This window comes from Martes martes (genome assembly GCF_963455335.1).
Source record: "Martes martes genome assembly, chromosome: X".
In the NCBI taxonomy this organism is placed as follows: domain Eukaryota; kingdom Metazoa; phylum Chordata; class Mammalia; order Carnivora; family Mustelidae; genus Martes; species Martes martes.
Window position 1 is genome coordinate 47,005,206 of NC_137897.1, and position 25,212 is coordinate 47,030,417.

Sequence of the window (25,212 nt, forward strand, 5' to 3'; positions counted from 1 at the left end):
CCTGGCAGGGACCTTCCACTCTGGCCAAACTGTTTCTCTTGCAGGCAGATGCACTCTTACCTCTGTGCCTCTGACTCAGACAAAGCCTTAGCCATGATTAAGTACAGGAACACTAGAGCTAGGCTGCCTCTTGCTAGTTGTGTCATCTTCATCTGACTGTTTGTTAATCCCTCACCTGATGACTCCAGTTTGTATTCTTTCTTCCTTTGCCTCTTTCACTATTTTTAAGTAGGATAAGAAGAAAATGAGGCAATATGGACTTATTCAAGTTGTCAACCAGAGTGTTATTCTCCAAACAACCAGATGTACACTTATGAAGATCTAAACAATCTGCTTAATTCATAATCCATAGCACAGTTTTTAGTCTCTACAACCTGAGCCTTAAAATCAGGCATGTTCTCAGATCACAACAACAGAATTAGCATCTCTGTCAGGTTGCAGAACATACTATGGGGCTAAGAAAATTATTTATGTAATATGTACCAGGCTGTCTATAGGACAGTCTGTTGTTGATAGGATTCATGGCCAAGTGGCTTGTGGGGTGGGCTGCTAGTTTTGCTGGAGATAGTCATCAGGGAAAGGAGAAAAGATGGCAGGTAAAGAAGACAGGGAAAGGAGAAAAGATGCCAGGTAAGAAAAACACCACTATGAATATTTTTTAAATCCCAAGAATTGATTTTTCTCTTCCCTACAACTTAATAATTCACACCTGGCTGATTTCAGCTTTAACCTGGATGTTGCTATCACCCATAACTAACTAACTAAATAAATAAATAAATAAATGTACTGAAAGGAAATATGCAAATATCATCTTTTCATGACAGGATCATTTTTTCCTACTTTGTTCGTGTGATTTGTGAGTCACTGCGCACCGGCTTCCTTCAATGTCTCATTGTACCATCCATTTTTCACTTTAAGAAAATGAAAGATCTGAGGGTCCTGGATGGCTCAGTTAGTTAAGCGTCTGCCTTCAGCTCAAGTCATGATCCTGGAGTCCTGGGATCAAGCCCCGTGTCAGGCTCCCACTCAGCACGTGGTCTGCTTCTGTCTCTCCTTCTGACCTCTCCCCCGGCTCATGCTTTCACTCTCTCTCCTCCCTTTCTCTTGAATAAATAAATAAAATCTTTAAAAAAATAAAATAAAATAAAAGACTGATGGTTAGTTTCAGCAACACCTGGCAGACACAAAACCCAGCTGGATCGCTTGATTTGGAAAGGTGAGCTTAGATAAGGGTCAGGTTCAGCAAGAGCAAGATGGATCACCTGAACCAAAGGCCAATATGTACTTTGGTCACAAGCCAACTCATACCTGTCAGGACCTAAAAGTTTGGGAAGCCAAGATAAGCTTCTGAAAGTATGAAGGACATTTTCTCACTCATTATAGACAAAGAATAACACCTTTCTGTACTTCTTCCAAAGAGATTACATGTGATCTTAGCTATAAGTGACCAAACATATATGAAAGAAGTGGAGTTACTTGCTTGGTCTGGACCTTAGCAATAGACTCTTCTGATATGAAACTTTGGCCACTAGCTCAACCTGACAGGCCCAGTGAGACCCAGCTACTGCCCCAAAGTTCATGATGTTAAGTGTTTGGTCTCGTTGTAGAAATAAGTCCTTTAGAGAAGATGCAGCCAAATAGGTCAATGATTGGACAGATCACAGAGAAGATATGTTTCTGGACTACCAACCAAGCATGCCCCTGTTGGCTAGAGAAGTCTCTCACCCAGAGCACCTCCCAATCTGATAAACATCAGCTTGAATGCCCAAAACACTGGAAATAGTAGTTACTGTCAAGTTATTCTGGGATCTTTTGGCATCACCCCAGTGTCTCGAACACATTAGACAAGTCTTTCAATGTGTGGTTCAAAGACCTGCTGCTCAGAATCACCATAGAATTTCTAAAAAGCAGCCCAAGTGATCATGAATCATACATACATCATATTGAAACAAGTTTCTTAAACTTACTAGAGCCAAAGTTTGAAATACAAGAATTTTCTCTTACTGCACTGGATCATTTGGAAGAAATCAGAATCTCTGAAACTCTGTCTCCTGGCTTCTCCTTGTATTAGATTCCAGGCAGGTCAAGGAGTTACAGTAGCTTGTCCAGGAGAATCTTCTCGGTCTACCTTGAGAGGCTATCTGCACCTGCTCTCTTGAACTCCTACTCCCTCCCACCCCTGCCCTGATCTTCAGCCCTGAGGCCCCCAGTGGCCCTAATGGAAAAATCCTTGCAGGATATCTCTATGTTGTAGTCCAGAAGCAATTTCCAAGAGCTATGCTCAATCTATTCAAACCAGACTCTAATATTCTGAGAGACAAATTATTAGTAAAACAAATAAACAAAGAAATAATGACTCAGCAATGCTCCCTCCATGAGCTGAGTCAGAAGCATACCTCTTGAACTGGAGGTTACCCTGACCCTTCCTGTCTCTTGAGGCAGACTGGGCTCCATCTCCAAAATATTCCTGCCCTGGGCATTGTGATCTTCTTGGACTCGCTGTCTTGCTGTGGGTACTAAGTTCCAGCCACCCATTAGCTTCTCTTTGTTGACTTCAAACCTTGAGAGATGGCCAGACCAGACCCAGGGAAGAGACAGGGAGCCCAAAAAAACCCCAAACCCTGAGGTGACTGAGACCTATCTAAGACTCTGAACCTGGGTTCTTGAATTACTTCATGTGGTTCTACTGGGACCAGCTCTGTGATCCTTAACTTCTCTTGGATTGTGACCTGAAGGCCAGCCTTGAAATTTCCTGAGAAGCAGTGGGGGTGGGGCTCTTCTAGGTTTACAGAAGGGGAGCAGGAGGGGGCTAGAACTACATGATGAATCTGTCCTCCATGCCTCCCACATGCAAAGTTCCATATTCATAAACACCACAGCCAGAGGGTGGGTAGGCAAGGCAGAGAGAAGAAAGGAAAGTCATTTTTTATCCATTTGACAGATGTCGTGTTAAAACATTCTAAGGGAAGGAGGGCTGTAGGTGGGGGGAGGAGCAGAGGGAGAGATAGGTTAGAACTAATGGTTCTAATGTGGTCTTTAAACATGGCCATCTGCTCTAAGGTGGTGAGAACAGGAATAGCACTTATAGGAGCATTTTGACATGCTCCTATATCTGGAGAACAGGAAAAATAAATATATTTCAATCAACTTAAACCACCTTTAAGTCTAATAAGCATGCCCACCCAGGACACAGATTTGTAAAGACTCTGAGCCTTTTCAAAGAGAATGTAATATCCTCCTGGGGAGTCCTTACAATCCAAAAAGGAAATCTGCGTTTAAAAAGCCCATCGGAAAGTAGAAGATGGTTTCCAGTGGCTTACTGATTTCCCTCTGCCTATTGATTCACAGTGAGAGAAAAGACATTGGCCAAGGCACTAAGCAGTGCCTTTGATCCCTGTCAGCAATGGTTCCTGTTCAGGGATGGGCCATGTCTCTAGCAGAGTCTAGCACAATCCTGGTTTTCCAGCAGACATGCTAAGTAGTGGATGACTGGATGGCAGGGGTGTTTGATGAGAAGCCACTGGACAAGGTACCAGAGGATAAAATGGCTGAGTTGGCTTCCCTTCTGGCAGAGGGATGGATGTAACATCTAAACTTAAGCTGTCAAAGAGGACACAAGCACAATCAGACCCACACTCAACGCCTAGGAGGAATAGCATTGGGTCTTTGAATAAAAAGTAGTTGTACTCGTAACAACAGAACTTCAAGTAGGTCATCCAGGCTTATGCAAGACAACTTCTGATTATTTAAGCTAGGTGAAGGAGATGAGGGCAGAGGAAGAAGGCCCAGGAAAACTGAGGAACAAAGCAACCAGTGCAGTGCTAGAACTTGAACCTACTCTTCTTAACTCTGTGTCATGTTCAAGAGCCTGACAGTGGATTCTTATTATTATTCTTGTTATTATCATTATTATTCTTGTAGATTTTATTCATTTATTTAATGGGTATTAAGAAGGATACTTGTTATAATGAATACTGGGTATTATACGTAAGTGATGAATCACTAAATTCTACTCCTGAAACCAATATTACATTATATGTTAACTAACCAGAATTTAAATAAAAAATTTGAAAATAAGCTATAAGCAGGTTTTGACAAGAGACAGAAGGGAGGTAAAAGGAACAGAGAGGAGCCAAAGAAAATGTGGAAACAAGGAATTCAGAAGAGGGATGAAGTGAGATTAAAAAAAAAAGGTCAAAAGACAAAACTTGACTCTTGATTTTTGCCATGAACTATCTCGACCCAGAATAGAGCGCCAGTTCAGGAATGGCCTTTGGGTTGTACTGTCAGAAGAAAGGGCAATGCCTTCTCCACCCAGTTCAGGCCACTGGGTTCAAGTTATCCAAAGTGGCTTCTATGAAAAGAGTTAGGTAGCACCATTTCCATGTGCTTAAGCACATTACAGTTTCTAAGTTGCTTTCACATCATTTCATGCTCATGAGCTCAATGGATCCTCCTAGCAACTCTAGAAGATAAGCAGAGTAGGAATGAGACCTTACATTTTAAAGATAAGAAAATATCTCAAAGGATGTCAAAGGATGTCACTCAGCTATCCCAGGAGCAGAGACTAGAAAAGAACCTAGATTTCCTGACTCATAGTACAATGCTTTTCTTCTAATAATAAAATATGGCTGAGTGCTTACTATGTGTCAGAGGTAAATCTAAGTAAAATCTAAGTAAATCTAAATCTAACTAACTTATTTGATCCTCATTTTAAAAATGAAGAAACCAAGGTTTGAAGAGATGATGTGATTGCTGGAGGTCACATAGAGCCAGAACCAAAACACTAGTAGTTTTACTCTCGAACCAGTGCTCTTAATCTCTGCTCTCCATGACACATCCTCATGACCCACAGGGTCAAAGAACATCCAAAATATAATAAGTCATAGAACAGTGAATATATTACCATAAAAAAGAGAAAAATGAATATATCTATACATGCTTGTATATCCATAGAACATTTCTGTGGAAGGACTCACTGATGGCCTCCGCAGAGGAAGCCAAGTGGCCGGAGGGGAGGGACAGAAGGGAGACTTCCCATTGTACACCCACTGGTATCTTTTAGATTTTGACCACATGAATGTATTTCTTATTCAAGAATAAAATAATAAAAAAGGACATGTCTAGAGTCAAGAGAGCTGGGGAAACTATGTGGCTGCTTCTTGGCAGGACTTTGGCAGCTCACCCTTTCCTATTCACCTCCTTGTCTCTCAAACTTGAAGAACAGAATGTATCTCTCTCATTTTCCCTTTAGTTTCCACACCCCAGAAACTGTCTAATGCCCTAGAAAGGACCGTACCACAGTTATCCTATAGGTTTTAGCAGCACAAGTGAAAAACAACACTTTCAATTAGGTTCCTACAGCCAATCAGGGGGCCATAGGAAAATAATGTATTAGTGGCAGGACAGATGAAGAAGACACAAAAGGCCATATTTCCCAATGTCTAGCACCAAGGCATGAGCTCCACAGATTATTCCATCTCCTTCCTCTCACCAATCAGTCTCAATGTATCTGTCCTGGGTGTTATACACAAACAATGAATCATGGAACACCACATCAAAAACTAATGATGTACTACTGTATGGTGACTAACATAACATCATAATTTTTTTTAAATGTATCTGTCCTGGGATCAGAAAGGCAAAAATAAACAATCTAGAAGGCTCCAAGAAATCTGGCCCAGCTCAAGAGTCTGTGGTGTGCAAGGAAAAACACTAAATGAGAAAAAAATTAGCCCAGCTGAGATGTAATGTCCACATCAAGACCAGGTGAGAATCAGCCTGTCTCAAGGGAATTTTCCAGCTTTGTTCTTGAATTTCCACTATCTTATCCCTTAAGAGCTGGCAAAATACTCCACAGAACAAGGCCCTCAAACATTTTCTCGGATACATTTTGACCTAAACCCTTATGCAGGTCAGCTGCACAAAGCTTCTGTACCCAGGAAGCTGTGAGGAGGTGGGGGGTAGCCAAGGAGGATAACTGCCTTCAGGGACTCTTCTGAAGTAGCTTAAATGGGCAACACAACTCCCCCTCACAACAGCTTAGCATCTTCTCCAATACTTCACAGCTTCTAACACACAGGTGAGTAGGACATGAGCTGCTGTAGAAGGGACAAAAGGTCAGTGTGTCTCTTGTGGGGAAGCAGGGTGCTGCTGGGGAAGGCTGGGGCCCAGATAGCCGCCCCCCCCACCACTATGTTTCAGAGACAAACCTAAGTTTTTAACATATATTAACTTAAGCTGCTACTGGCAGCTTCCTTTAGCACTGGAATTCTGGCTGGTAGCTTGAAGCTAGATAGATCTGAAAGCATGGTTTCTAATCCTGAATCCACCACTGCCTAATCCTACATCATCAGGCTGGTCCTTCCCTTCTCTAGTCCTCAGTATCCCTGTCTGTAAAATGGAGCCAATACTGGCTTAAAAGAAGGACATGGGGAAGGAGTGAGAAATAAAGCAAAGACAAGCTCCTGAATTACCTCTAAACTACCTATAATAATGAGCTGGATGGATTCTTAACAATCCAAACAGCAGCAAAACATGTTCAACATTTTACAAGGCACTTTTCTTATCCTTTGCCATGATGAATTCTTGCACCCAACAATCCTGAGATTTACAGTTAAGCCCATTTTACAGACCAGAAAACTGAGGCTTGGAAGAACTTTGCCCACGATATATGGGGTGAAGAGAAATCTGAACTTTAGCTACATAGTGTAGTTCCTGACCCACCCCCTTTCAGCAAAGCAGGTGAAATGACCCTGAGTACAAAATGGAATAAGGCACTCTCCCCGGGTCAGAACTGCCATTCTAAGTTGCTCCCTCTGGCAGATGGCAGGTATAGGTGGTCTGACCTTGCTTTTCCTAGTACAGGAAAAAGTCCTTGATCCTGATGTCCTCCACTTTTCCTCACTGCCTAGGGTTCCCAAGGAGCCAAAACTATATGATCACCTAAACGTTGCAAATCTGTTTTCTGGGAAAGGATTGACCTAGCATTGAAAAGTATCTGTAAGGGTGAGGGTGACCCCAGCATGACTTTGCCCAACAACAATGCTATGAGGTTTCCTTCCCTCAACCCCCTTTTCTTTTTATGGCTACTGTGAGAAGGGTCAGGCCTGGTAGTTGGTGGGTAAGACTAGCTTAGGGATGGAGGCGTAGCTTTGTGGGTGAAGAATAAGTACATCTGCAAAGCATTGTCTCAACTCTTTCTTTGAGTCTTGCCAGCATCTGAGGGATATACTGGCTGTTTTACCTACAGGCCAAATAAGAGCCAGACAGAGGAGGGAAACCTGACCGAGGCACACCGTAAGTTGCAGAATAGTAAATGGAATTCATGTTTCTTGATCTCAAGTCCAAAGTTGAGAAATGAGCATAAGGCTGTGACAGTCAACAGTATCCTGCTCAGACTCTGAGGCTGCTGCTCTGAGGTTTGCCGGGGCAAACCTGGCACACTCTAACCTCTTCACTGCTTCATACCATTCAATCCAGACCCAGTCTAGGATTCTCTCCTTTCAGCTCCAGCCTTTGATTATTAAAGGCCAGAAAGGCCTCCCCAGGACATCCCGACCTGGTTTCCAGCTTGAGAAACTCTAAAAATAGCAGGTCTTCATTAGTGGGGCCAGATGGCTCAAGCTGTTATGCCTAGGGGCAGGGTTGTGGTCATTAAGAATGTGGCTATTCAAGAGGCCTAAGGTGATCTCTGAAAATGGCTCACTATTCATTTGACCCAGAAAACCCTAACAAATCACAAAAAGCAAGAGGTTCAAATCTTTGTGTTCACTTCAAGAACATACATGAAACTGCCCAGGCAATCGAGGATATGCATATCTGAAAAGTCACCTAGTATCTGAAGGATGTCACTTTGCAGAAGCATGCACCCCTGTGCCATTCCATCACTACAATGGTGGAGTTGGTGGATGAGGTGTGCCCAGGCCAAACAGTGGGGCTGGAAACAGGGCCAGTGCCCCCAAAAGAGTACTGAATTTTTACTGCACATGCTTAAAAATGCAGAAAGTAATGCTGAACTTAAGGGTTTAGATGCAGATTCTCTAGTCATTGAGCATACCCAGATGAACAACCACCCTCCTAAGATACAGCATAGAAATTACAAGGCTCATGGATGGATTAACCCATACCTGAGCTCTCCCTGCCACATTGAGATGATCCTTACTGAAAAAGAGCAGATTGTTCTTAAACCAGAAGAGGAGGTTGCACAGAAGTAACAGATATCCCAGAAGAAACTGAAGAAACAAAAAGTTATAGTCTGGGAGTAAATAGTAAATTCTGCATAAAATAAATGCAAATAAAACTTAAAAAAAAATCTTGGAACACTGCGTCAAAAAACTATGATGTTATGGTGACTAACATAACACAATAAAAGTTAAAAAAAAAAAAAAAGAATGTGTTTGTTTTCTCTACCCACCACTGAAACAGGAAAAGTTGGGACTCTGTGCCCCTTATGCATCCTCCCTCCCACAACTTAAATACACTTGATCTGGTCAAGTTGTTACTTCATTCCTAAAAAAAGAATGAACTTTAATACTCAGTTACTTTATGTTTTCTAGGGCATTATTCAAAATCGAATTATTCCATGGTGGTTTGTTAAGTAGACTGGGGATGGAAGAGCAGGATATCTTTCCACATTGATCACTGCAAATTTATCTTTTCCATCTGCTTATCAACATCTGAGGACTCAGTTGTAAACTTTGTTTGCCTTGAAGACCATGCTATAACACATACCATCTTGTATCCATTTTATTCCTGATGGGGCCATTGCCTTGTTCTACCTATTTGGAAAACTGTGACAAAAAGCTGGTCCTAAGGGTAGCATATGTTCTGGATCAAAGTGTGTCCCATAGGGATGTGTGGGGCATTTGAGTGTGTACCATAGGTGTGTTTAAATGTGTCTCATGGGGGGAGGGTGGTTTGTTCAAGTAATTCCTTAGGAGTGTATCTCAGGAATAAGAGTGTATGTCCTGGGAGTAGGAGCACATCTGAATGCACATCTCAGCATGCCCTGTGTGTTTCTGGGTGTGCAGTTGTGCTTTATATGCATCCATGTGTGTCCACACATATAAATTTGCATAAGCATGCATCATGTGTATCTTTGTGTATATACTCTGCCTGTAGAGAGTACGCCCAAGTGTGAGTGTACTCCATGGCTAACCGAATGTATGTGCTCCAAGCATGTCAATGTGAAAGTGTACTTCACATGTGTATCCCAAATATATCTCACAGAAAGAAAACTTCCAAACTGAACATGAAGGGCCATAAAACCTAGAGCCACCCTTCTGCATTTGACAAGGCCTCTTATGCATCTCTGGATGATATGATATTTGAGGGGACACACCATAGGTCAAATAGATGTATCTGAATTGCCAATTAGTTCAATGCTAATCTAGCCAGAATTATCTAGTGACATCTGCCTGGTTCTATCTGCTACTGACTAACTTTTATAACAAGACTTAGATAGAAGCAAAGTACAGAAGGCATCTTTAGAACAATCTCCTTGCCCATTTGGTATGGATGGGTTGATAACATGCTAAGCTCTTCCTTGCACACAACTGCTTTTAAGAGGCAGCACTGATCTGAGTCAATATGAGCAATTCTCTGAGTTTCAATTTCCTTAGTCATAAAATGGGAAATAATCCTGGCCTTGCTCACCTCATAGCATTGTGGAGAAAAGGCCAATGTGGCAGGACTATACAATGGTCCTTATCTTCTCACCCAGACCCCTAGAGCCATGAGAATGTTCCAAATAAAATGATGTAGGCAAAGGTGAAGAATGTTGATTTGTTCTAAGTAGGTCATTTGTCAGAAGCCTGTAAAATTTCTAACACAACTCTTAATCATATCATGAAAACTCAGTAATGCTCATCACAAATCCTAGCCAAGAAACTGGGGGCCAAGAATTGATTTTTAATTGCCAAGTGCCTAGATGGTTCTGGCTTGATGGACTTGAGAAGGCACTAAATAAAAACACAGTTAATTCTGGCTTTCTTCCAAGCTCTTCTTTTAGCTTTGCAGGAGTCAGGGAGAGAGAACGTTCCTCTGCTATTCATAGCAGTATGTGTGTGGACTGGTAGGGAAGATGGAGCTGAGGGTAAATAAAAGAAAGCTTCCTATATAAAAAAAAAAAAAGAAATTTCAGCTTTCCACCAAGGACCCAAGACATGAGCCAGGTCATAGGACTTCTATACTTTTAAGGGAGGGAAGCAAAAAAAAAAAAAAAAAAAAAAAAAAAATCCTTCATGCTGTGATGGAAAAATAAGGCAAAAAGACAATGATATTTGTTCAAGGTCACCCAATCACTGAGTTCGTATTTGCAGGCTCTCTTAAGTCATGCATATGTCTTTATTAACAAAACCTCTGATCATCAGTTCCCTCCATTATAGCAGTCACACAGAGATTTCTGACCCAGACAGTTCGCAGGGATTTTCGGCCCCAATTAGCAGAAAAGAAAACTAACTTGGAGAGGCTAAGTACTTTGCCCAAGATCACAGAGCTAAAAAATAATAGATTACTAGTTCAGTGACCCTTTGCTTCCCATCACACTGTACAGATTTCCCTCACCATCCCTGAAAGGCAAGAGCAGCCTGTAAGTCATGGGTCCAGGAACTCACATACTTGCTAGGCAACGTTCTAGTACTACTACAAACATACTGTATTTCCTTGGGTGAGTCCTTTCTCTTTCTGTGCCTAGTTTCCCAGCTTCCACAATGAAGGAATTAGATTGAGAACAGCTGCAATACCCCTTTTCAAGAAGGTATGACGTTAAATGGCACTGTAACTTCAGAGCTTGAGCCCAGATGTGACAATAACTCTTTGAGCCTCATTTTTCTCATTTGTAAAATGATAATCCCTGCCCTTCCTACTTCACAGGGCCACAGAGAAGATCAGGTGAGATAATCTGTAAAACCCAATGATCAGTGTAAAACAACGTTCAAGAAGGAGAGTCAAGAATCAAGTGAGTATCACTAGCCCCAGTAGTCTTTTTCTAAACCCAAGTACAGAAAGTGTCTACATACATTCTGTCCAATAAATCTTCCTGAACCTTCCTGTGCAGTTCAACCTATATTCTTAAAGACAAACACCTCACTGGTTGCAAGTGCAAAGGAAATTAGTAAGTCCCTTCACTCCCTTTGGGCCTTAACCACAAAGCAGTCTCTTAATTCTGTGTTTGTTCTGAGCCCTCCCACTATACTAGGTCTACCATAGCCACTCTTAGGGATGCCTGGCTCTCCCTTGTCTGCCTCTTTGCTAATACCAAAGCACACACTACTGCCCAGCCCTCCTGCCAACCAGCAGGGTTCACAGAGGGAGGAGGACGGAAGAGAGTGGGTGGAAGAGAGGCCGTGGGAGGTACAGCTAAAAGTAGCTACTGTCTTTAGGCACCACATTCTGAGGGGGTGGAGGGTGGGCTCTTAGCATATCCTTCCTGCAGCCAGCTGGGCATGAAGGTACATGGCTCCCCCTCCTCTAATGAAGGCAGGCATGCAGAGAGATCAGAGTTGCCAGAACTATTCCCAGAGCTCTTCTGCACCCTGAGGGTAGATGGTTGCACAACACAGTGCTGCATCCAGGGCTCTCTCCCTCGGGAGAACTAATGTAATCTGCAGGAGATTCTAGGATTCCTCTTCTGTCCCTCATCTCACTGCCTGGTACCTCAAGGTCTGCTGACAGGCCTGCTTCCCTCTGGTACGTTATGTAATACTACTGTTCTCCCAGTTTCTGTGTCAGCTTGCTTTCTCCAGCCAGATTTGAGAGTGCATTTAGGTCTCTCATAGAGCCAAAGGAGCACTAAGCCAGCATCCTATAGCAGAGGTAGCAGGTTACAGAGGATAAAGGCCTGATTTGAGAGGTCAGGATCCCAGGCCCATCACTGAAACCTTGGAAAAGTCCCTTTTCCCTTAATTTTTTCACTTGTAAAATAGGAAATGGAAAAGGGAGAGGCATGCTGCAGATCTCCAAGGTATTCTTATCTCTGCCTGAACCCCCTCTCCCACCCAGGGCTGCCCCATCTTCCAGTCTGTCTGCACTGGGCAGAGCCATCCCCACCCTCCTAATCCCAATTCCCCTAGTGACTAACCAAGGTCTACACTGGCAAGATGATTACCTGAAATTCTAGACTCTGTCCTCTACCTCTGTCCTAGGCTGATTTCAATCATACTAGTTCTGCTTTTTCCTGTTCTATATAGAAGTTTCTGGCTCAGATTTCATTTGAGAACACGGATCTTCTATTGAATCCACTCCTCATTTTAATGACATGGAAACTGAGGCCTAGTGGGGAAGGGCCTTGATCAAATTCTGGCAGCAAGGTAGGAACAGAACCATGGCTTGCTTCCAGGGGCCCCAAGGCCACTTCCAGTGTTTTTATTTCCTATTGAAGGTCCGCCTTCCATACACTGTCTCTGCTATGGATGCATTACTTTCCCTCTCCTCTGCTACCAATGCTTAACCTTGATGCTCAAAGACCAAATGGCCAATTTTTGTCAGGGGAAACTTGCACAGAAGAATGATAAGGGCAAGAAAGAACTTACCTCAAACACAACCCTCCCTCAATGTTTCCTTTTTCCTCTAGGTTAGCCCTTTTCCCCTTTCTTTTAAACTTCCTCCTGAGTTCGGCTCTATGTTAGTGGAAACTCTTCAATTCTGAGTCATGACCATATTCTGACCAGGGTCCACTATGTAGGCTACACTGGAAGAAGTGTGGTATCAAGAGGCCTGGGTTCTAGGTCAAGAACTACCACCTCTTGAACGGTGTGACCTTGAGTAAGTCACTTAATCTCTTTATGTCTCAGTTTCCTCAACCACTTCCAGATTTTGGAAGTAGCCAATGAAATAACTAGGGAACTTTATTTGTTAAAATAAAAATTCTTATTAACAATATTGGTATTAACTAAATAAACAGCTACTTAAAATACCACAGGAAGGAGTCCTGGGCTGTCAAAACAGCCAGCCCCTATCCTCCTTTCCCAGAGCTATGAGACTGATATTTTATCTATAAGAGGCAGTTCTCAATTATCCACACAACATGTTTTTTTAATGACTGCTAAATCTCAAACTGGCATCCCACTGCCTCTCAGCTCACTGTAGGGCTCCCCTCCCTGCTGGCAACTACTGTATGTTCAATGAACACAACCTATAGTCGAGTGTTTTAGAAGAAACGTAAGCCAAATATAATTAGGAAGGCAAGTCTATTACCCCCAAAATCACCTTATGCATTCCAAACCTGCTATAAGGGATCTGTGGATTATCTGCTGGTTTTGAATAATAATATTCTTAATCATTTTGATCATTTTTATTAATCACAAAGTAAGCACACATCATTAGAGCCAGAAGAAATCTTTGAAACCAACTAATCCTCCTAATCTTATTTGCAGATGAGGAATCCAAATGTCAGAGGGGAGAACTAATTTACCCAAGGTCAGCCAGCAAATGAACAGATCTTCCCCACTATTACAGCAAATGCACAGGGACTCTTTTTCCTAAAGGGTTCAAACCATCTCACAACTAATAATTTTAAATCCAGATAGGTCCCCAGACTACTCATTCTCTAGGATTGAGTTCTTTTTAGAGTGGGCACAAGCCCCGCAAATGCATCAAGGCCCCCACAATCCTAGAATAAAATCTCACCATCTGCAAAGCCTGCCTATTCACGTGTGTGATAAGCTAGATTCAGGCTGATCTGACATTTCCTTTTAACATAGCAGTCATCCTCATCCCTGGCTGAACATTCCTGTCATCTCATGGAGCTTTTAAAAAATATTGATGCCAGGGCCTCACCAGATCTCCCCCAGAGATACTGGGAATTGGTCTTGTTAACTTCCCAGGTGATTCTAATGTGCAGCCAGGCCTGAGAACCATGGGTTAATAGAAACAATTCAGCCTGAAAAGTCATCAGAGAGGGAGACCAACCATAAGAGACTCTTAAGTATAGGGGGAAAAAAATGAGGTTTTTCTGGAGGGGTGGTGGGTTGGGGGATGGAGTAATTGGGTGATGGGCATTAAGGAGGGCACATGATGTGATGAACACTGGGTGTTATATGCAACTGATGAATTATTGAACTCTACATCTGAAAATAATGATGTACTATATTTGGCTAATAGCGTTTAAACAAAATAAATTTACATATATAAAGAAATTTCTTTATATATTTATATGTATATATAAAAAAGAAATAAAAGAAAAAAAAAGAAACAATTCAGCAAACCAAGTGAAACATGCACAAATATTTCCCTGAAATTTTGAAAGCCAAATATATTCTGCTTTGAAGCTACATCTATGATGTCCTGCTTTTTCTAAAAGAAAGTGATGGTACACAGAATCTACAGTTGTGGCACTGGCCTTCAGCAAATCATGGACCCAGTTAAGAAACATAGTTAGAAAGAAAAAGAGAAACATACCGTTTATGGGTATTAAAAGAAATTGGGAACTCTGGAGCCTGCAATAAGATTTACCAGGATTGAGATGCCAAGTGATACATACTCCCTTTTTCTGATGAGGTCATTGGCTTGGTAGATGATTACCACGAACCTAGAATACATCTTGATGTCTACAAAGCATACAACAAATCTATCATGCCACATTTTCCTTTTTTACACATTGGTAGGATAAATGATGGGAGTCCAGTGGATTCTGCACTGGCTGACCAGGTATATACAAAAATTAAAGGACTGTAACTCCAAGAAGGGGCTCTGGTGAAATTAACTCCATCATATTTTTTTTTATTAACATATAATGTATTATTTGTTTCAGCGGTACAGGTCTGTGATTCATCAGTCTTACACAATTCACAGCACTCACCATAGCACATATCCCCCAGTGTCCATCACCCAATCGCCCCATCCCTCTTAGCCCCCTCCCCTCTAGCAACCTCAGTTTGTTTCCTGAGATTAAGAGTCTCTTATGGTTGAACATTTCTTTAAATCACCAATTTGGATGGTACTTATTCAGTTTCCAAATAATGCAATGCTAGAAGAAACTGCTAATCTGCTTCATGGCATTAAAAAAAAAAAATTAGGCCCCCCCCCCAGCATGAATAGACCAACCGATGGAAATAAAGTTTGACTCATGTACTGCTAGAAGGGACTGCTAATTTGTTGCACAGTATAAAGAAAAAAAAATAAGGCCCATAAAAAGCTAGACTGGACTAACCAAACAAAATAAAATTTAATGAATTGGGTTCAAAAAAGTCTAAAAGAACCAATTCCACAACAGAGTAGAAGACTGGACTGAACAGCAAAGCGTTTGAGCCTACACTCCAAAAAGGTAGTACAATGGCCCTTAATGCTGACTGCACATTTGAATTACTTTGGGGAGACTTCAATTTTTAATTTAGGAAAAAAAGTTGCCAGGGACATATCTCACACCAATAAAATCAGAATTTTTCAGAGTGGGGACTTGGAATGGATATTAAAAACTCCCCAATTGATCTGAATGTTCAGAGAGAGTTGAGAACCAGTAGAAGGCAACATTATTAGATATTTCACAGACAGATCAAAGTCCCTTTGTACTTAATCCTGATCAAGTAGCACCTAGAGTAGCATAGTAGTATAATCAGTTCTGGGCAACACATTTATAAAGAAATATAGAAAAATAAGAGTATTTTGAAAGGAAAGACAATTGGATGAAAACTGCAGCTCCTTCAAAACATTCTGCATTTTAGGCTTCACCAATTCACATTGCTTTCTCCTTAAAGATTCCAAATACTGAGTTTTCATAAGACTAAAAGAAATTTTCTGATGTATATTTAAGATAAAAAGTCATTTTATTGAATGACAAATTCTGTGTAAAATTGCTATAAAAATGAAAAATATGAAAAAGCACTAAAAATATGAGTAAGCTGAGGGAGATAGTATGACTTCAGGAATGACCTCTCCACCTGACCTTATTCAGCTCCACACTAGTTGGGGATGATCAACTCTGACTCTCCCTATTCTCCATTTGAAATGCAGACCTATGTCCATGGCACCAATATCTCTGACCTTTACTTACCTCATCTGTAAAACAGGGAATAACAATCATCCCTACCCAATTCACAAGGGTGATGTGATGCACAAAACTAGAAAAGATGTGAAATTGCTTTGTAAATTCCACAGACCCATGCACTGACAAGGGATTACTAGTACTGTCATTACTGGATTGTATCCCAAGTCTTCTCTATCCTCTAGGCACTTCCCCTTCATAGCTTTTCCACTTTGTACTTTGATGCCAAGGTAAAGCATGCTTAACTAAATGTTCTTGAGAGCTAGACCCACCTAATGACAGAAGACACTCTGGGCAGATATCAGAAGAGATAAACTTTGATTAAGGATTCTTAGAAAGCCAGAGCCTCAGTTGGCCTAAAACAAGTTGCAGAACTAGAAATAAAAGCCAGAAAGTATAAAATCCCTCGCCTCCATATCATTTAGGGGGCAAAGCTACTGAGGCTGGATCCAGAAGTTTAGTGTGAGATCTTCTAAGGAAGCAGTTATTTTGGGAGAACAGGTTCAATTCCCAATTATGTCCTTGTCCAGAGCAAACACTCCATATGCCAAAGGGAGCAGAGGCCAAGATAACAGACAAAGGGTAGGGGGACATGCTTTGGCCCATGTAACTGTAAGTTACTGCAACTGTAAGACTGTGCCTTTTGATCATAGCCAAGTACTCTCAATCTAAGCCTCACCACAGGGTTAATTACCTTACCCACAGGCTCACTGGAATCTTGCAGCTCTCAACACTTAATCACACACAGTGGTGAATGAGAGAATCAGCCAAGGCCAAGCCCAACCTGTTCACCAGGCCCACAATCAAAATGGCCTTCCTAATTCGCCCAGCCTTCCCATTTGGAAACTACTCAGAAACCAATGACATAGAAACAAAATCCCCTAAATTCCATAAAGCAGCCAGCCTGAGCAGAGTTCCCTAAGCCACAGACAAAATTGGGGCACATTACACAAGTAGATGTTACAGGTTCTGACAGATAGGGGCTGTCTCAATAGGGGAAAAACACTGCTCAGTTTGTTCCCACCATACTATCCCTTCACTTCCTCTCTGCCTCAGCCAAAAGTCAGGGTGAAAAAAATATTTTTCAGGGTCTACAGACTTCCTTGCACTAAAACTAGATTGTGAAATGACTCAGTTAATCTTAAGAAGGCATTTGGAAGAAAGGAGAAAAGAATTTGAACCTAGGAGCCTTCCAATAAACAGTCCCAATGACTGGAATGAGGCTAGTATGGTTAATGAGGCTAATATACCTTCTCTGGATGTGTTTTCTAGGCATTTGCAGGCAATGAGGATCTTGCTTTTTCTTTGTACACCACCCCGCCCCCAAAAGCATCTCTCCAAGTCCTGCTGGGCTCCAGCTCCCTTTCCCTAGAGCCCTTTGTGCCTGGACCTTTAAAGGGTGGGCTCCAGAGCTCAGCAGGAGCTGAGTGATGCAGGAGGTTGCTAGGATACTGGTAAAGGGCTGCTCTTGAATCCCCTGGTGGAGAGCTGGGAGGGAATATTTCTGAGCTGGAATTTTGTCCTTTCTAAGAGCAAAAGCTTATCCTCTACCCAAAGAGGTCAGAGAGGAGGTAAGGAAGCGAGAAACTTAGTTGGAAAAAGCTGGGACAATCAGAGATGAAAACCCCTCTTCTCTTCCTACTCCTCCTCCTCCCACCAACCACCCACTTAGAGTATGAGTGGGGGGCAGGGTAGAGGAGGCTGTATCAGAGGGGAGAGTAAATGGAAGAGGGAGAAGAGGCAGAAGAGGGAAGAATAAAAAGTCAAATGCAGAGGATTCCACTCCTCTGGGCTGCATTTTTCATTTTCTCCCACTCTTCTCTTTTTGCATATCCTCACAAGTCTGAAGGAGAAATGCCAAACCTTTAGGATTCACAGAAGTAAAAAGTCATACTGCCAACTTTGGTTCTCTACTTCCCAAACTCCCTTTTAGCTGCTCTTGGGTGGCCTGCCATCTGGCTAGCAACATCTCCTTATTTGCCTAGAGATAAGTTAATTTGAAAAATGCTTACCCATTTTGCCAGCTAAATTGCTGATGGAAGGGCTCAGTCAAGCAACTCCTTTAGCCTAAGGGGCTGTGGGGTAGGGGGGTTGGGGGAGTGTAGGGGAAATACCCATCCAATCTGGCACCGGTCAAATCCTTACAGGCCCTAGCACAAGGAGACCATTCAGAACTATGGAACACTCAATGCATGCCCTGCTATTTTTCCTCATTCCTAGCACAACCAACCCCCACCCACTTTCAAGAGTGTGCACCCTCTCCCCTCTATATACACAGAAGGGCGTGCATACACACCCACAAACATACTGCCACACACCCTACACACATACATTCACAAAGATTCTCTGCCAAGGGTCTGTCAGGCACCCAGAGGTGAAGGTTGTGGCATTTCATGACCCTACTTTGCCGCAAACCTGGCTCAAAGACTAGCTTTAGAGAACCCTTCTCACTTCTTAAAGGGGAAAAAAACAAAAAGCATTCCATTGCTATAGTCCAGTTTTCTTCCCAAACAGCTAGGTAAAAATTCTCAAGTTTTCCAGATACCAGCAACCAGGTATTTCCAACCCCGCCCCATCACCCATTGATAAATATTTCATTTTCCTTTTCACTTGTCTTTCCAGTTCATCCCCTTCTGATTTCAAATGCCTCTGGGCACCCAAAATCACCGAATGCAATAACTTGGAGGCCACCTAGTTCAGTCATCCCCCAATGCCAATGTTACAGGGAAGCCCAAACACATTGAGAAGGAAAAAAAAAATGCCCAAGGTCAAATAATCTCTCAACAGAGAGAACCCAAGTCTGTAGCTGCCCAGCCTAGAGATTTTCCTGTCCAACGTGTCTCAAAACAAAGTGCCCAGCCAAAACATAACCTTATTTTAGATAATACCACTGGAGCTAAGAGTATGTGGTGGGGCAAGAGGAATCACAAGATTTTCTTTGCAAAAAAACAAGTTCAGTTCAATCCGGCCCCCTCCCAACAAAGGAACCAGAGAGTAAATAAGAATCTTCCCAGATTCCCAAGAATAAGCAAACTTCTAAGATCATGCTTATACCATGGTACCAACAGAATAATATTATTTTTTTTAAAAAAGCCTTTTACCCACACGGAGCCAAGAGCATACACCCTGAGGCTCAAAAACTCTTTTGACGCCATTAAATAATATTCTCTGGGTTCTGAGATCAGGACAATTTCAAGTGCCCCCTTCACAGCTCCTTTCCCTTCATAATCATTTCCAAAGAGATTGAACAATAAGACATGGAACTTGACAGCACAATGCCAGCAGATTTGTACATCACACGTGAGCAGCCATCCCCATGGGTGTAGGGGGAACATGCGTGTAGACTGTATGCACCCTGATTCATTGCTACATGGGCCAGAAACAGCGCTATTTCAAGTCAGGTAAACATAGAATGGAATACCTGCCAATCAGTGGGAGGAGGTAGGGGGAAAATAAGTATCATGTACCTTGGCATCAGAGACCATTTCCTGGCTTTTCCAAAAGCTTTTCCAGCAGAAAGAAAAATATAAAAATAATAGCAATAATGACAGCAACCACCACCACTACCATCTGATACAGAAATGCAAATATATGTCAAAATTGAATGTTACTTCTAGCTCCTGTTTTCCCCAGCTCTCAGCCCATTCCACGCAGACTTATTTTGGGGGGGGTGCTCAAAACTCTTAATTTAGCATGATACATACTTTCATTTTGTTATGGAAATCCTTCATTTAGAGACCTCTGATCTTTAAAGAACCAGAAAGCAAACAAAACCCACCACTTTATCATTAGCACTAGAAAGTTCTATTTAAAAACGTAGTTCAAGAACATCATTGCAAATAAGATTATCCAAAAGAGGCATATACAAGTACTATTATTTCCAAGGCGGGTAAAGAGCTGGCTTTTGTTGTTTTTTCAGAGGACACACAGAAAATCCACAAACTCAAATCCAGGGGTACAATCTTCTTTGGGAAAATGAACCCAAACAGCTCTTGTCAATATCTCTTCTTGCCAATTCATAAACATCAAAGAAGACTTTAATGCCTCAGTCCATAATTCCAAAGAAACTGACATTTAATGCTTTAAGAAATGTTTTAAAGATGGCTTATTTCCAAATTGGAAACTATGAACTAAACCCTGGACAGCAAATTGAGTCAAAGGACAAAGTAACCAACTGCCAGCTCAACGCACCCCACCATATCACTTCTCAAATTCTTACTTATCATTAGAAACTAAAGAATCATTTTTCCTGAATTCATTCCTTGTTTCATTTTTATTCCCTCTTAACATCCAGTGCAGGACTGTCTTTCCTAAGATGTCAAAAATCCATCACGCTCTTCCCACAACCATCCTTGTCCATAAACAAACCCAAATTCACTCCTGATGGCAAGAGATAATTTTTGACTAAAATTCCTTGACGGAAATTATAGGTAGTTTTCAAGAAAATGAACTGAAAAACAAAAACACCACACACAGCAAAGCCACTGTTTAAGGACGCAGATCTTGCTCCGTGAACGCCACATAGATGGAGAATGCACACACACACGCACACTTAAATAGAATACATTTCTTTATCAACTATTTTACTCAAGCAATAAGCAACTACATTCACAGGCATATTTAAAAGACAAGACATGACAAAAGATTTAGGGAGAGATAATATACCAACGTCATACATATCACAGCGAGGCCATGTTGAAGCTCAAAACGTTTTCCCCCCTGAGTAAGAAAGCTTGCTTTCTCTCTCTTTCCCTGTCTCTGTCTGTCTCTTTTTTATTCTCGGTGGTTCTCGGGATGAAATCAAAGCGAGAGTTCGCAACAGCTCAGGAAGCTGGACTCCATTCAGCGCGTTCCCAGGAAAAACATGAGTATGACATTGACAAGCAGGAGGACTACAATCACGGCAAAAACAACTACAGTTTGCACATCCAGGGTCATGGTGCAATGCAGAACACTGTAGTGTTCCAAGTGGGGGGCCGGCAGATTGGGAGATGTCAGTCTCTGTTCTGTCAGACTGTCCATACAGCTACCATGCTAGAAGGGAGAGGAGGAAGTCGGATGGTTGGGGAAGGGCTGGGTTTGGCGCCCGAGTTTGGTATGGGGGGGGGGAGGATGGGGACAGGGGAGATTGCTCTCCCCCTTCTCAGGATTAAGCTGATTTTTCTTCCCTAGCTGAGAAATCTTAGCTCGCGCTGAAGTCGGCAGAGTCCAGCATTCTCTCTCGGGCGCCAAGCAAAAGGCAAAATCCTGGCTTTTCAAGGGAAAGGCGGGAGGAACCAGTGCGAGGTTCTCCTGCGCCTGCTCGGTTGTCTGTCCGGGCGTGCGTCTGTCCACCTGCCTGGCTACAGGTCAGTCGCGGTCTCCCCTACTCCCTCTAGGTCGCTCGCTTTCCTAGTTTCCTCGTTTTTCTAGCCTGCTTGCTTGCTGTCTCCGCGGGGCTCCCGGCTTCCAGCCTTTCATTTAAATCCTGCCTTGCTGGCTCTCTCCCTCTCCTCTCCCCACCCCCCAAGCCCGTAGGCGGTGTTTTTATTCACCTAGCGACTGTGGGCGCCTGCGTGAGGAGCTGCTGGAGCTGTTGACAGTCCCCTCGGCCAATAGCAAATGCAGCAGCCGTGCGTTTACTCGCTGGGTGGGGCGGGACTTCAGCTGGTGTGCTAGCCCCGGCAACCTATCGGAGGGCCCAAGCCTTCCCTTCCCCCACCCCCCCCACTAGGGCTAGCCAATGGCCGCCGGTTCTGGCGTGGGGGTGGAGAGCTTGTTGGGGGTGGGTTGAGGAGGATGTAGGGAGAGGAAGGGGGAGGGTGCACACAGAAGTGGGAGGAAAGGAGAGGGCGTGGCAGGGAGAGAGGGAAGGAGGATAAAAGGGAAGACTAATAGAAGGGGAAGAGAAGGAAAGATGGGAGGGAGAAGAAATAGGAATAAGGTGAAGAAAGAGGAGGGTGAAGGAAAAGAAGGGAAAAAAAGGTTGAAGAAGAGGGAAAAGGAACAGAAAAAAGGGATGGGTTGGTGGGGAGGAGGCAAGTCTTGGCATCCTCTTATTTTGGAGTCTGGGCCAGGGAGATAGCAAAGGTTTCTTTGGCCACTGCCTAAGTATTTACAGGCAACTCATAATTAGCTATACACATCCAAAAAAAAAAAAAAAAAACAGTGCTGTTGACAGAACCACAAGGACACACTACAAATTATCCAAAATCCAATTCTGTTTGGCCTTCTCTGATATCCCTGCACTTCAGGTCAATTTTCTTTCCTGTTTATGGTTTCTTTAGACTATGAATGCACTCTTCCAGCAAGCTGGGTATTATGAAAAGACGTCAAGTTTGCAGTTGAAAAGCCTCTACAAAATTTGCAATATGTTTGTAATCACTGCCCTGCTCTATGTTCCTGATTCTATGTCTGGAACTAGGGAAAAGCCCTGGGTGGGAAGGTTTCAGATTTACTCCGGCCCTATTTTAAGCTTGCTTTATGACTTTGAGGCAACTCCTTTCCCCTCTCCTGGCCTCCATCTCCTTTCTGTCACATGAGGACTTAGACCTACCTGAAAATTCAGTGAAACCTCTGAAACTTCATCTCAGGAAAAATACATGCAATTTCAGTAAACCTCTAAGCCCTTCTTCCTCTTACACCCTAGAACTGTAAAAGTGAGCAGACTTATATTGGTGGAAGGGGGTAGAAACTAGATTAGCCAGGAATAGGACAAGCTAAGTTCTGGAACTCCTAGAATACTATAGATTCTAAAAGGAATGAGAATTGCTACTTATTCTCTAGAAATCGTTGAGGCTAGAACAGTCACTCATCTTAAATAAATGACTGGAAATTCTGAATGAATGCAAGTCATAATATGGCCCATAGCCCTACAAAATAGAATAAAACCCAAAGAAGTTCCCACTTCAAAGGTTTGGGCTTATAATACTACCTATGAATGACTCATGCAAAGTCTTTTCTTTTTTAAGATTTTATTTATTTATTTGACAGACAGAGATCACAAGTAGGCAGAGAGGCAGGCAGAGAGAGAGAGGGAAGCAGGCTAACCACCAAGCAGAGAACCCGATGTGGGGCTCGATCCCAGGACCCTGGGATCATGACCTGAGCCGAAAGCAGAGGCTTTAACCCACTGAGCCACCCAGGTGCCCCTATGAATGACTCATGCCAAAACAAACTATACAAACCCTGAATCAGATCAAGCTTCTAGATTAATAATGAATTTATAGAACACACAGAGGACAGAAAAACATATTAAATTGCAATGTGGAGATAAAGACTAAAAAACAAAAACAAAACAACTACAGGGCCAACAACCTGGATTTTTAACAAAGAAATAGGAAGGAAAAATGTTGACTTAGGTGGAACACGTGTGTGCGCGCACGCGTGCGCACACATGCACGTGCGTGCATCTGTACACACACATTTGTGATATCTGTGAAACAACAGGAAATTTGAACAGGTTGGACACTTGATAATAGGAATCACTATTAATTGGTTAGATGTTATAATGATATTGTGGCAATTTTAACAAAATGGGGGCAATAGGGATAATTTTTGTGACCTCGAATTTGTCAATGGTTTCTTAGATATGACATGAAAAACACAAACAACAACAAAATAGATAAATTAGATGTCATCAAGATTAAAACCTTTCATGCTTCAAATCATACTATCAAGAATATGAAAAGACAACACACAGGATGGAAGAAAACGTTTAGAAGTTATATCTCTGATAAGAAACTTGTACCTAGAATATATAAAGAGCTCTTACAAGTCAATTATAAAAAGAATAACCCAAATAAAAAATTGGCAAACGTTCTGAATAACATTTTTTCCAAAGAAATAGTCAATAAGCACATGGAAAGATGTTCATCATATTAGCCATCAGGAGAATGTAAGTCAAATGCAGGAAATGCAAATGCAGGATATTTACTACAGCAGTATTTGTAATAAGATACCCCAAGAATGGTTATAATAGAAAAGCTAGATGTGGAGAAATCAGAACCTTCATAACACTGCTGGTAAAAATGGTTGAAGCCACTTTGGAAAACAGTCTGATAGTTCTTCAAAAAGTTAAACATAGGGTTACTATGTGACCCAACAATTCCACTGCTGTGTATATACCTAAGAGAAATGGGGAAAAATGTCCACATAAAATCTTGTACATGAACATTCATAATAGCATTATCCACAATAGCCAAATGATGGAAAAAAAACTCAAATGTCCATCAACTGATGAATGGATAAACAAAATGTGGTATAGCCATACCATGGAATATTATTCCACCATAAAAAGGAATGGAGTACTGTTACTACAACAGTATAGATGAACTTTGGAAATATTATGCTAAGGGAAAAAGCCAGACAAAAAAGCCTTTAGTATGATTCCATTTATATGAAATGTCCATATAATTATGGTTTAATCAAGCTTTTGTTTCACTTATATATAAATATAAATGTGTTAATTGTGATGTAAAATTTATTTTTTAAAGATGTTATTTATTGAAGAGAGAGAGAGACAGCACAGGTTGGGGGAAGGTCAAAGGAAGAGGGAGAAGTAGACTCTCCACTGAGCATGGAGCTTGACATGGAGCTCAATCCCAGGACCCTGAGATCATGAGCTGAACCAGTCAGATGCTTAACAAACTGAGCCACCCAAGCACCCTGTAAAATTTATTTCTAATAGCAAGTAATGCCAAAATAGTTTAAAAGCTACTCTGCTAGGTTATGTTGAGACAGATACTAGTGATCAGCACAGTACCATAATGTAAGCAACTAGAATCTTTTTTTTTTTAAGATTTTATTTATTTATCTGACAGAGAGATCGAGAGAGCACTAGCAGGGGGGACAATGGGGAGAGAGAGGGAGAAGCAGACTCCCCGCCCGAGCAGGGAGCCAGATGCGGGGCTCGATCCCAGGACCATGGGATCACGACCTGAGCCGAAGGCAGATGCCTAACCATCTGAGCCACCCAGGTGCCCCTGCAACTAGAATCTTTATCCTTGTTTTTTTTAAGTTTTTATTTGAATTCATTATTTATTTTTTAACTTTATTTTTTATATTTTATTCTATTTTTTATTATGTTATGTTAGTCACCATACAGTAATACATCATTCGTTTTTGATGCAATGTTCCATAATTCATTGTTTGCGTATAATTTAACATATAGTGTAATATTAGTTTTAGGTGTACAATATAGTGTTTCAACACTTCCATATGTCACCCAGTGCTCATCACAACAAGTATAC

General features: G+C 42.0%; 2 protein-coding genes and 1 pseudogene across 3 annotated transcripts in view; 1 reads left to right on the forward strand and 2 right to left on the reverse strand.

Moving 5' to 3' along the window:
• ARHGEF9 (Cdc42 guanine nucleotide exchange factor 9) overlaps positions 1-20,746 on the reverse strand; it is a 170,232-nt gene extending 149,486 nt beyond the window's left edge. The window contains exon 1 of the mRNA XM_080795432.1: positions 20,659-20,746. The gene's annotated coding sequence lies outside the window, so the exon portion shown is untranslated. The remainder of the gene's footprint in view (positions 1-20,658) is intronic.
• Positions 7,700-8,267, forward strand: LOC308359929 (large ribosomal subunit protein uL22-like; annotated as a pseudogene). Its single transcript has one exon. The product of its transcript is annotated as a large ribosomal subunit protein uL22-like (transcript).
• Positions 20,747-20,824: 78 nt separating the features above from the next.
• Positions 20,825-21,004, reverse strand: LOC308337282 (uncharacterized protein; the record flags this gene model as incomplete). Its single annotated transcript, XM_080795433.1, has 1 exon — positions 20,825-21,004. The coding sequence occupies one exon, from the start codon at positions 21,002-21,004 to the stop codon at positions 20,825-20,827; it is 180 nt and encodes a 59-aa protein (XP_080651559.1).
• Positions 21,005-25,212: the final 4,208 nt, after the last annotated feature.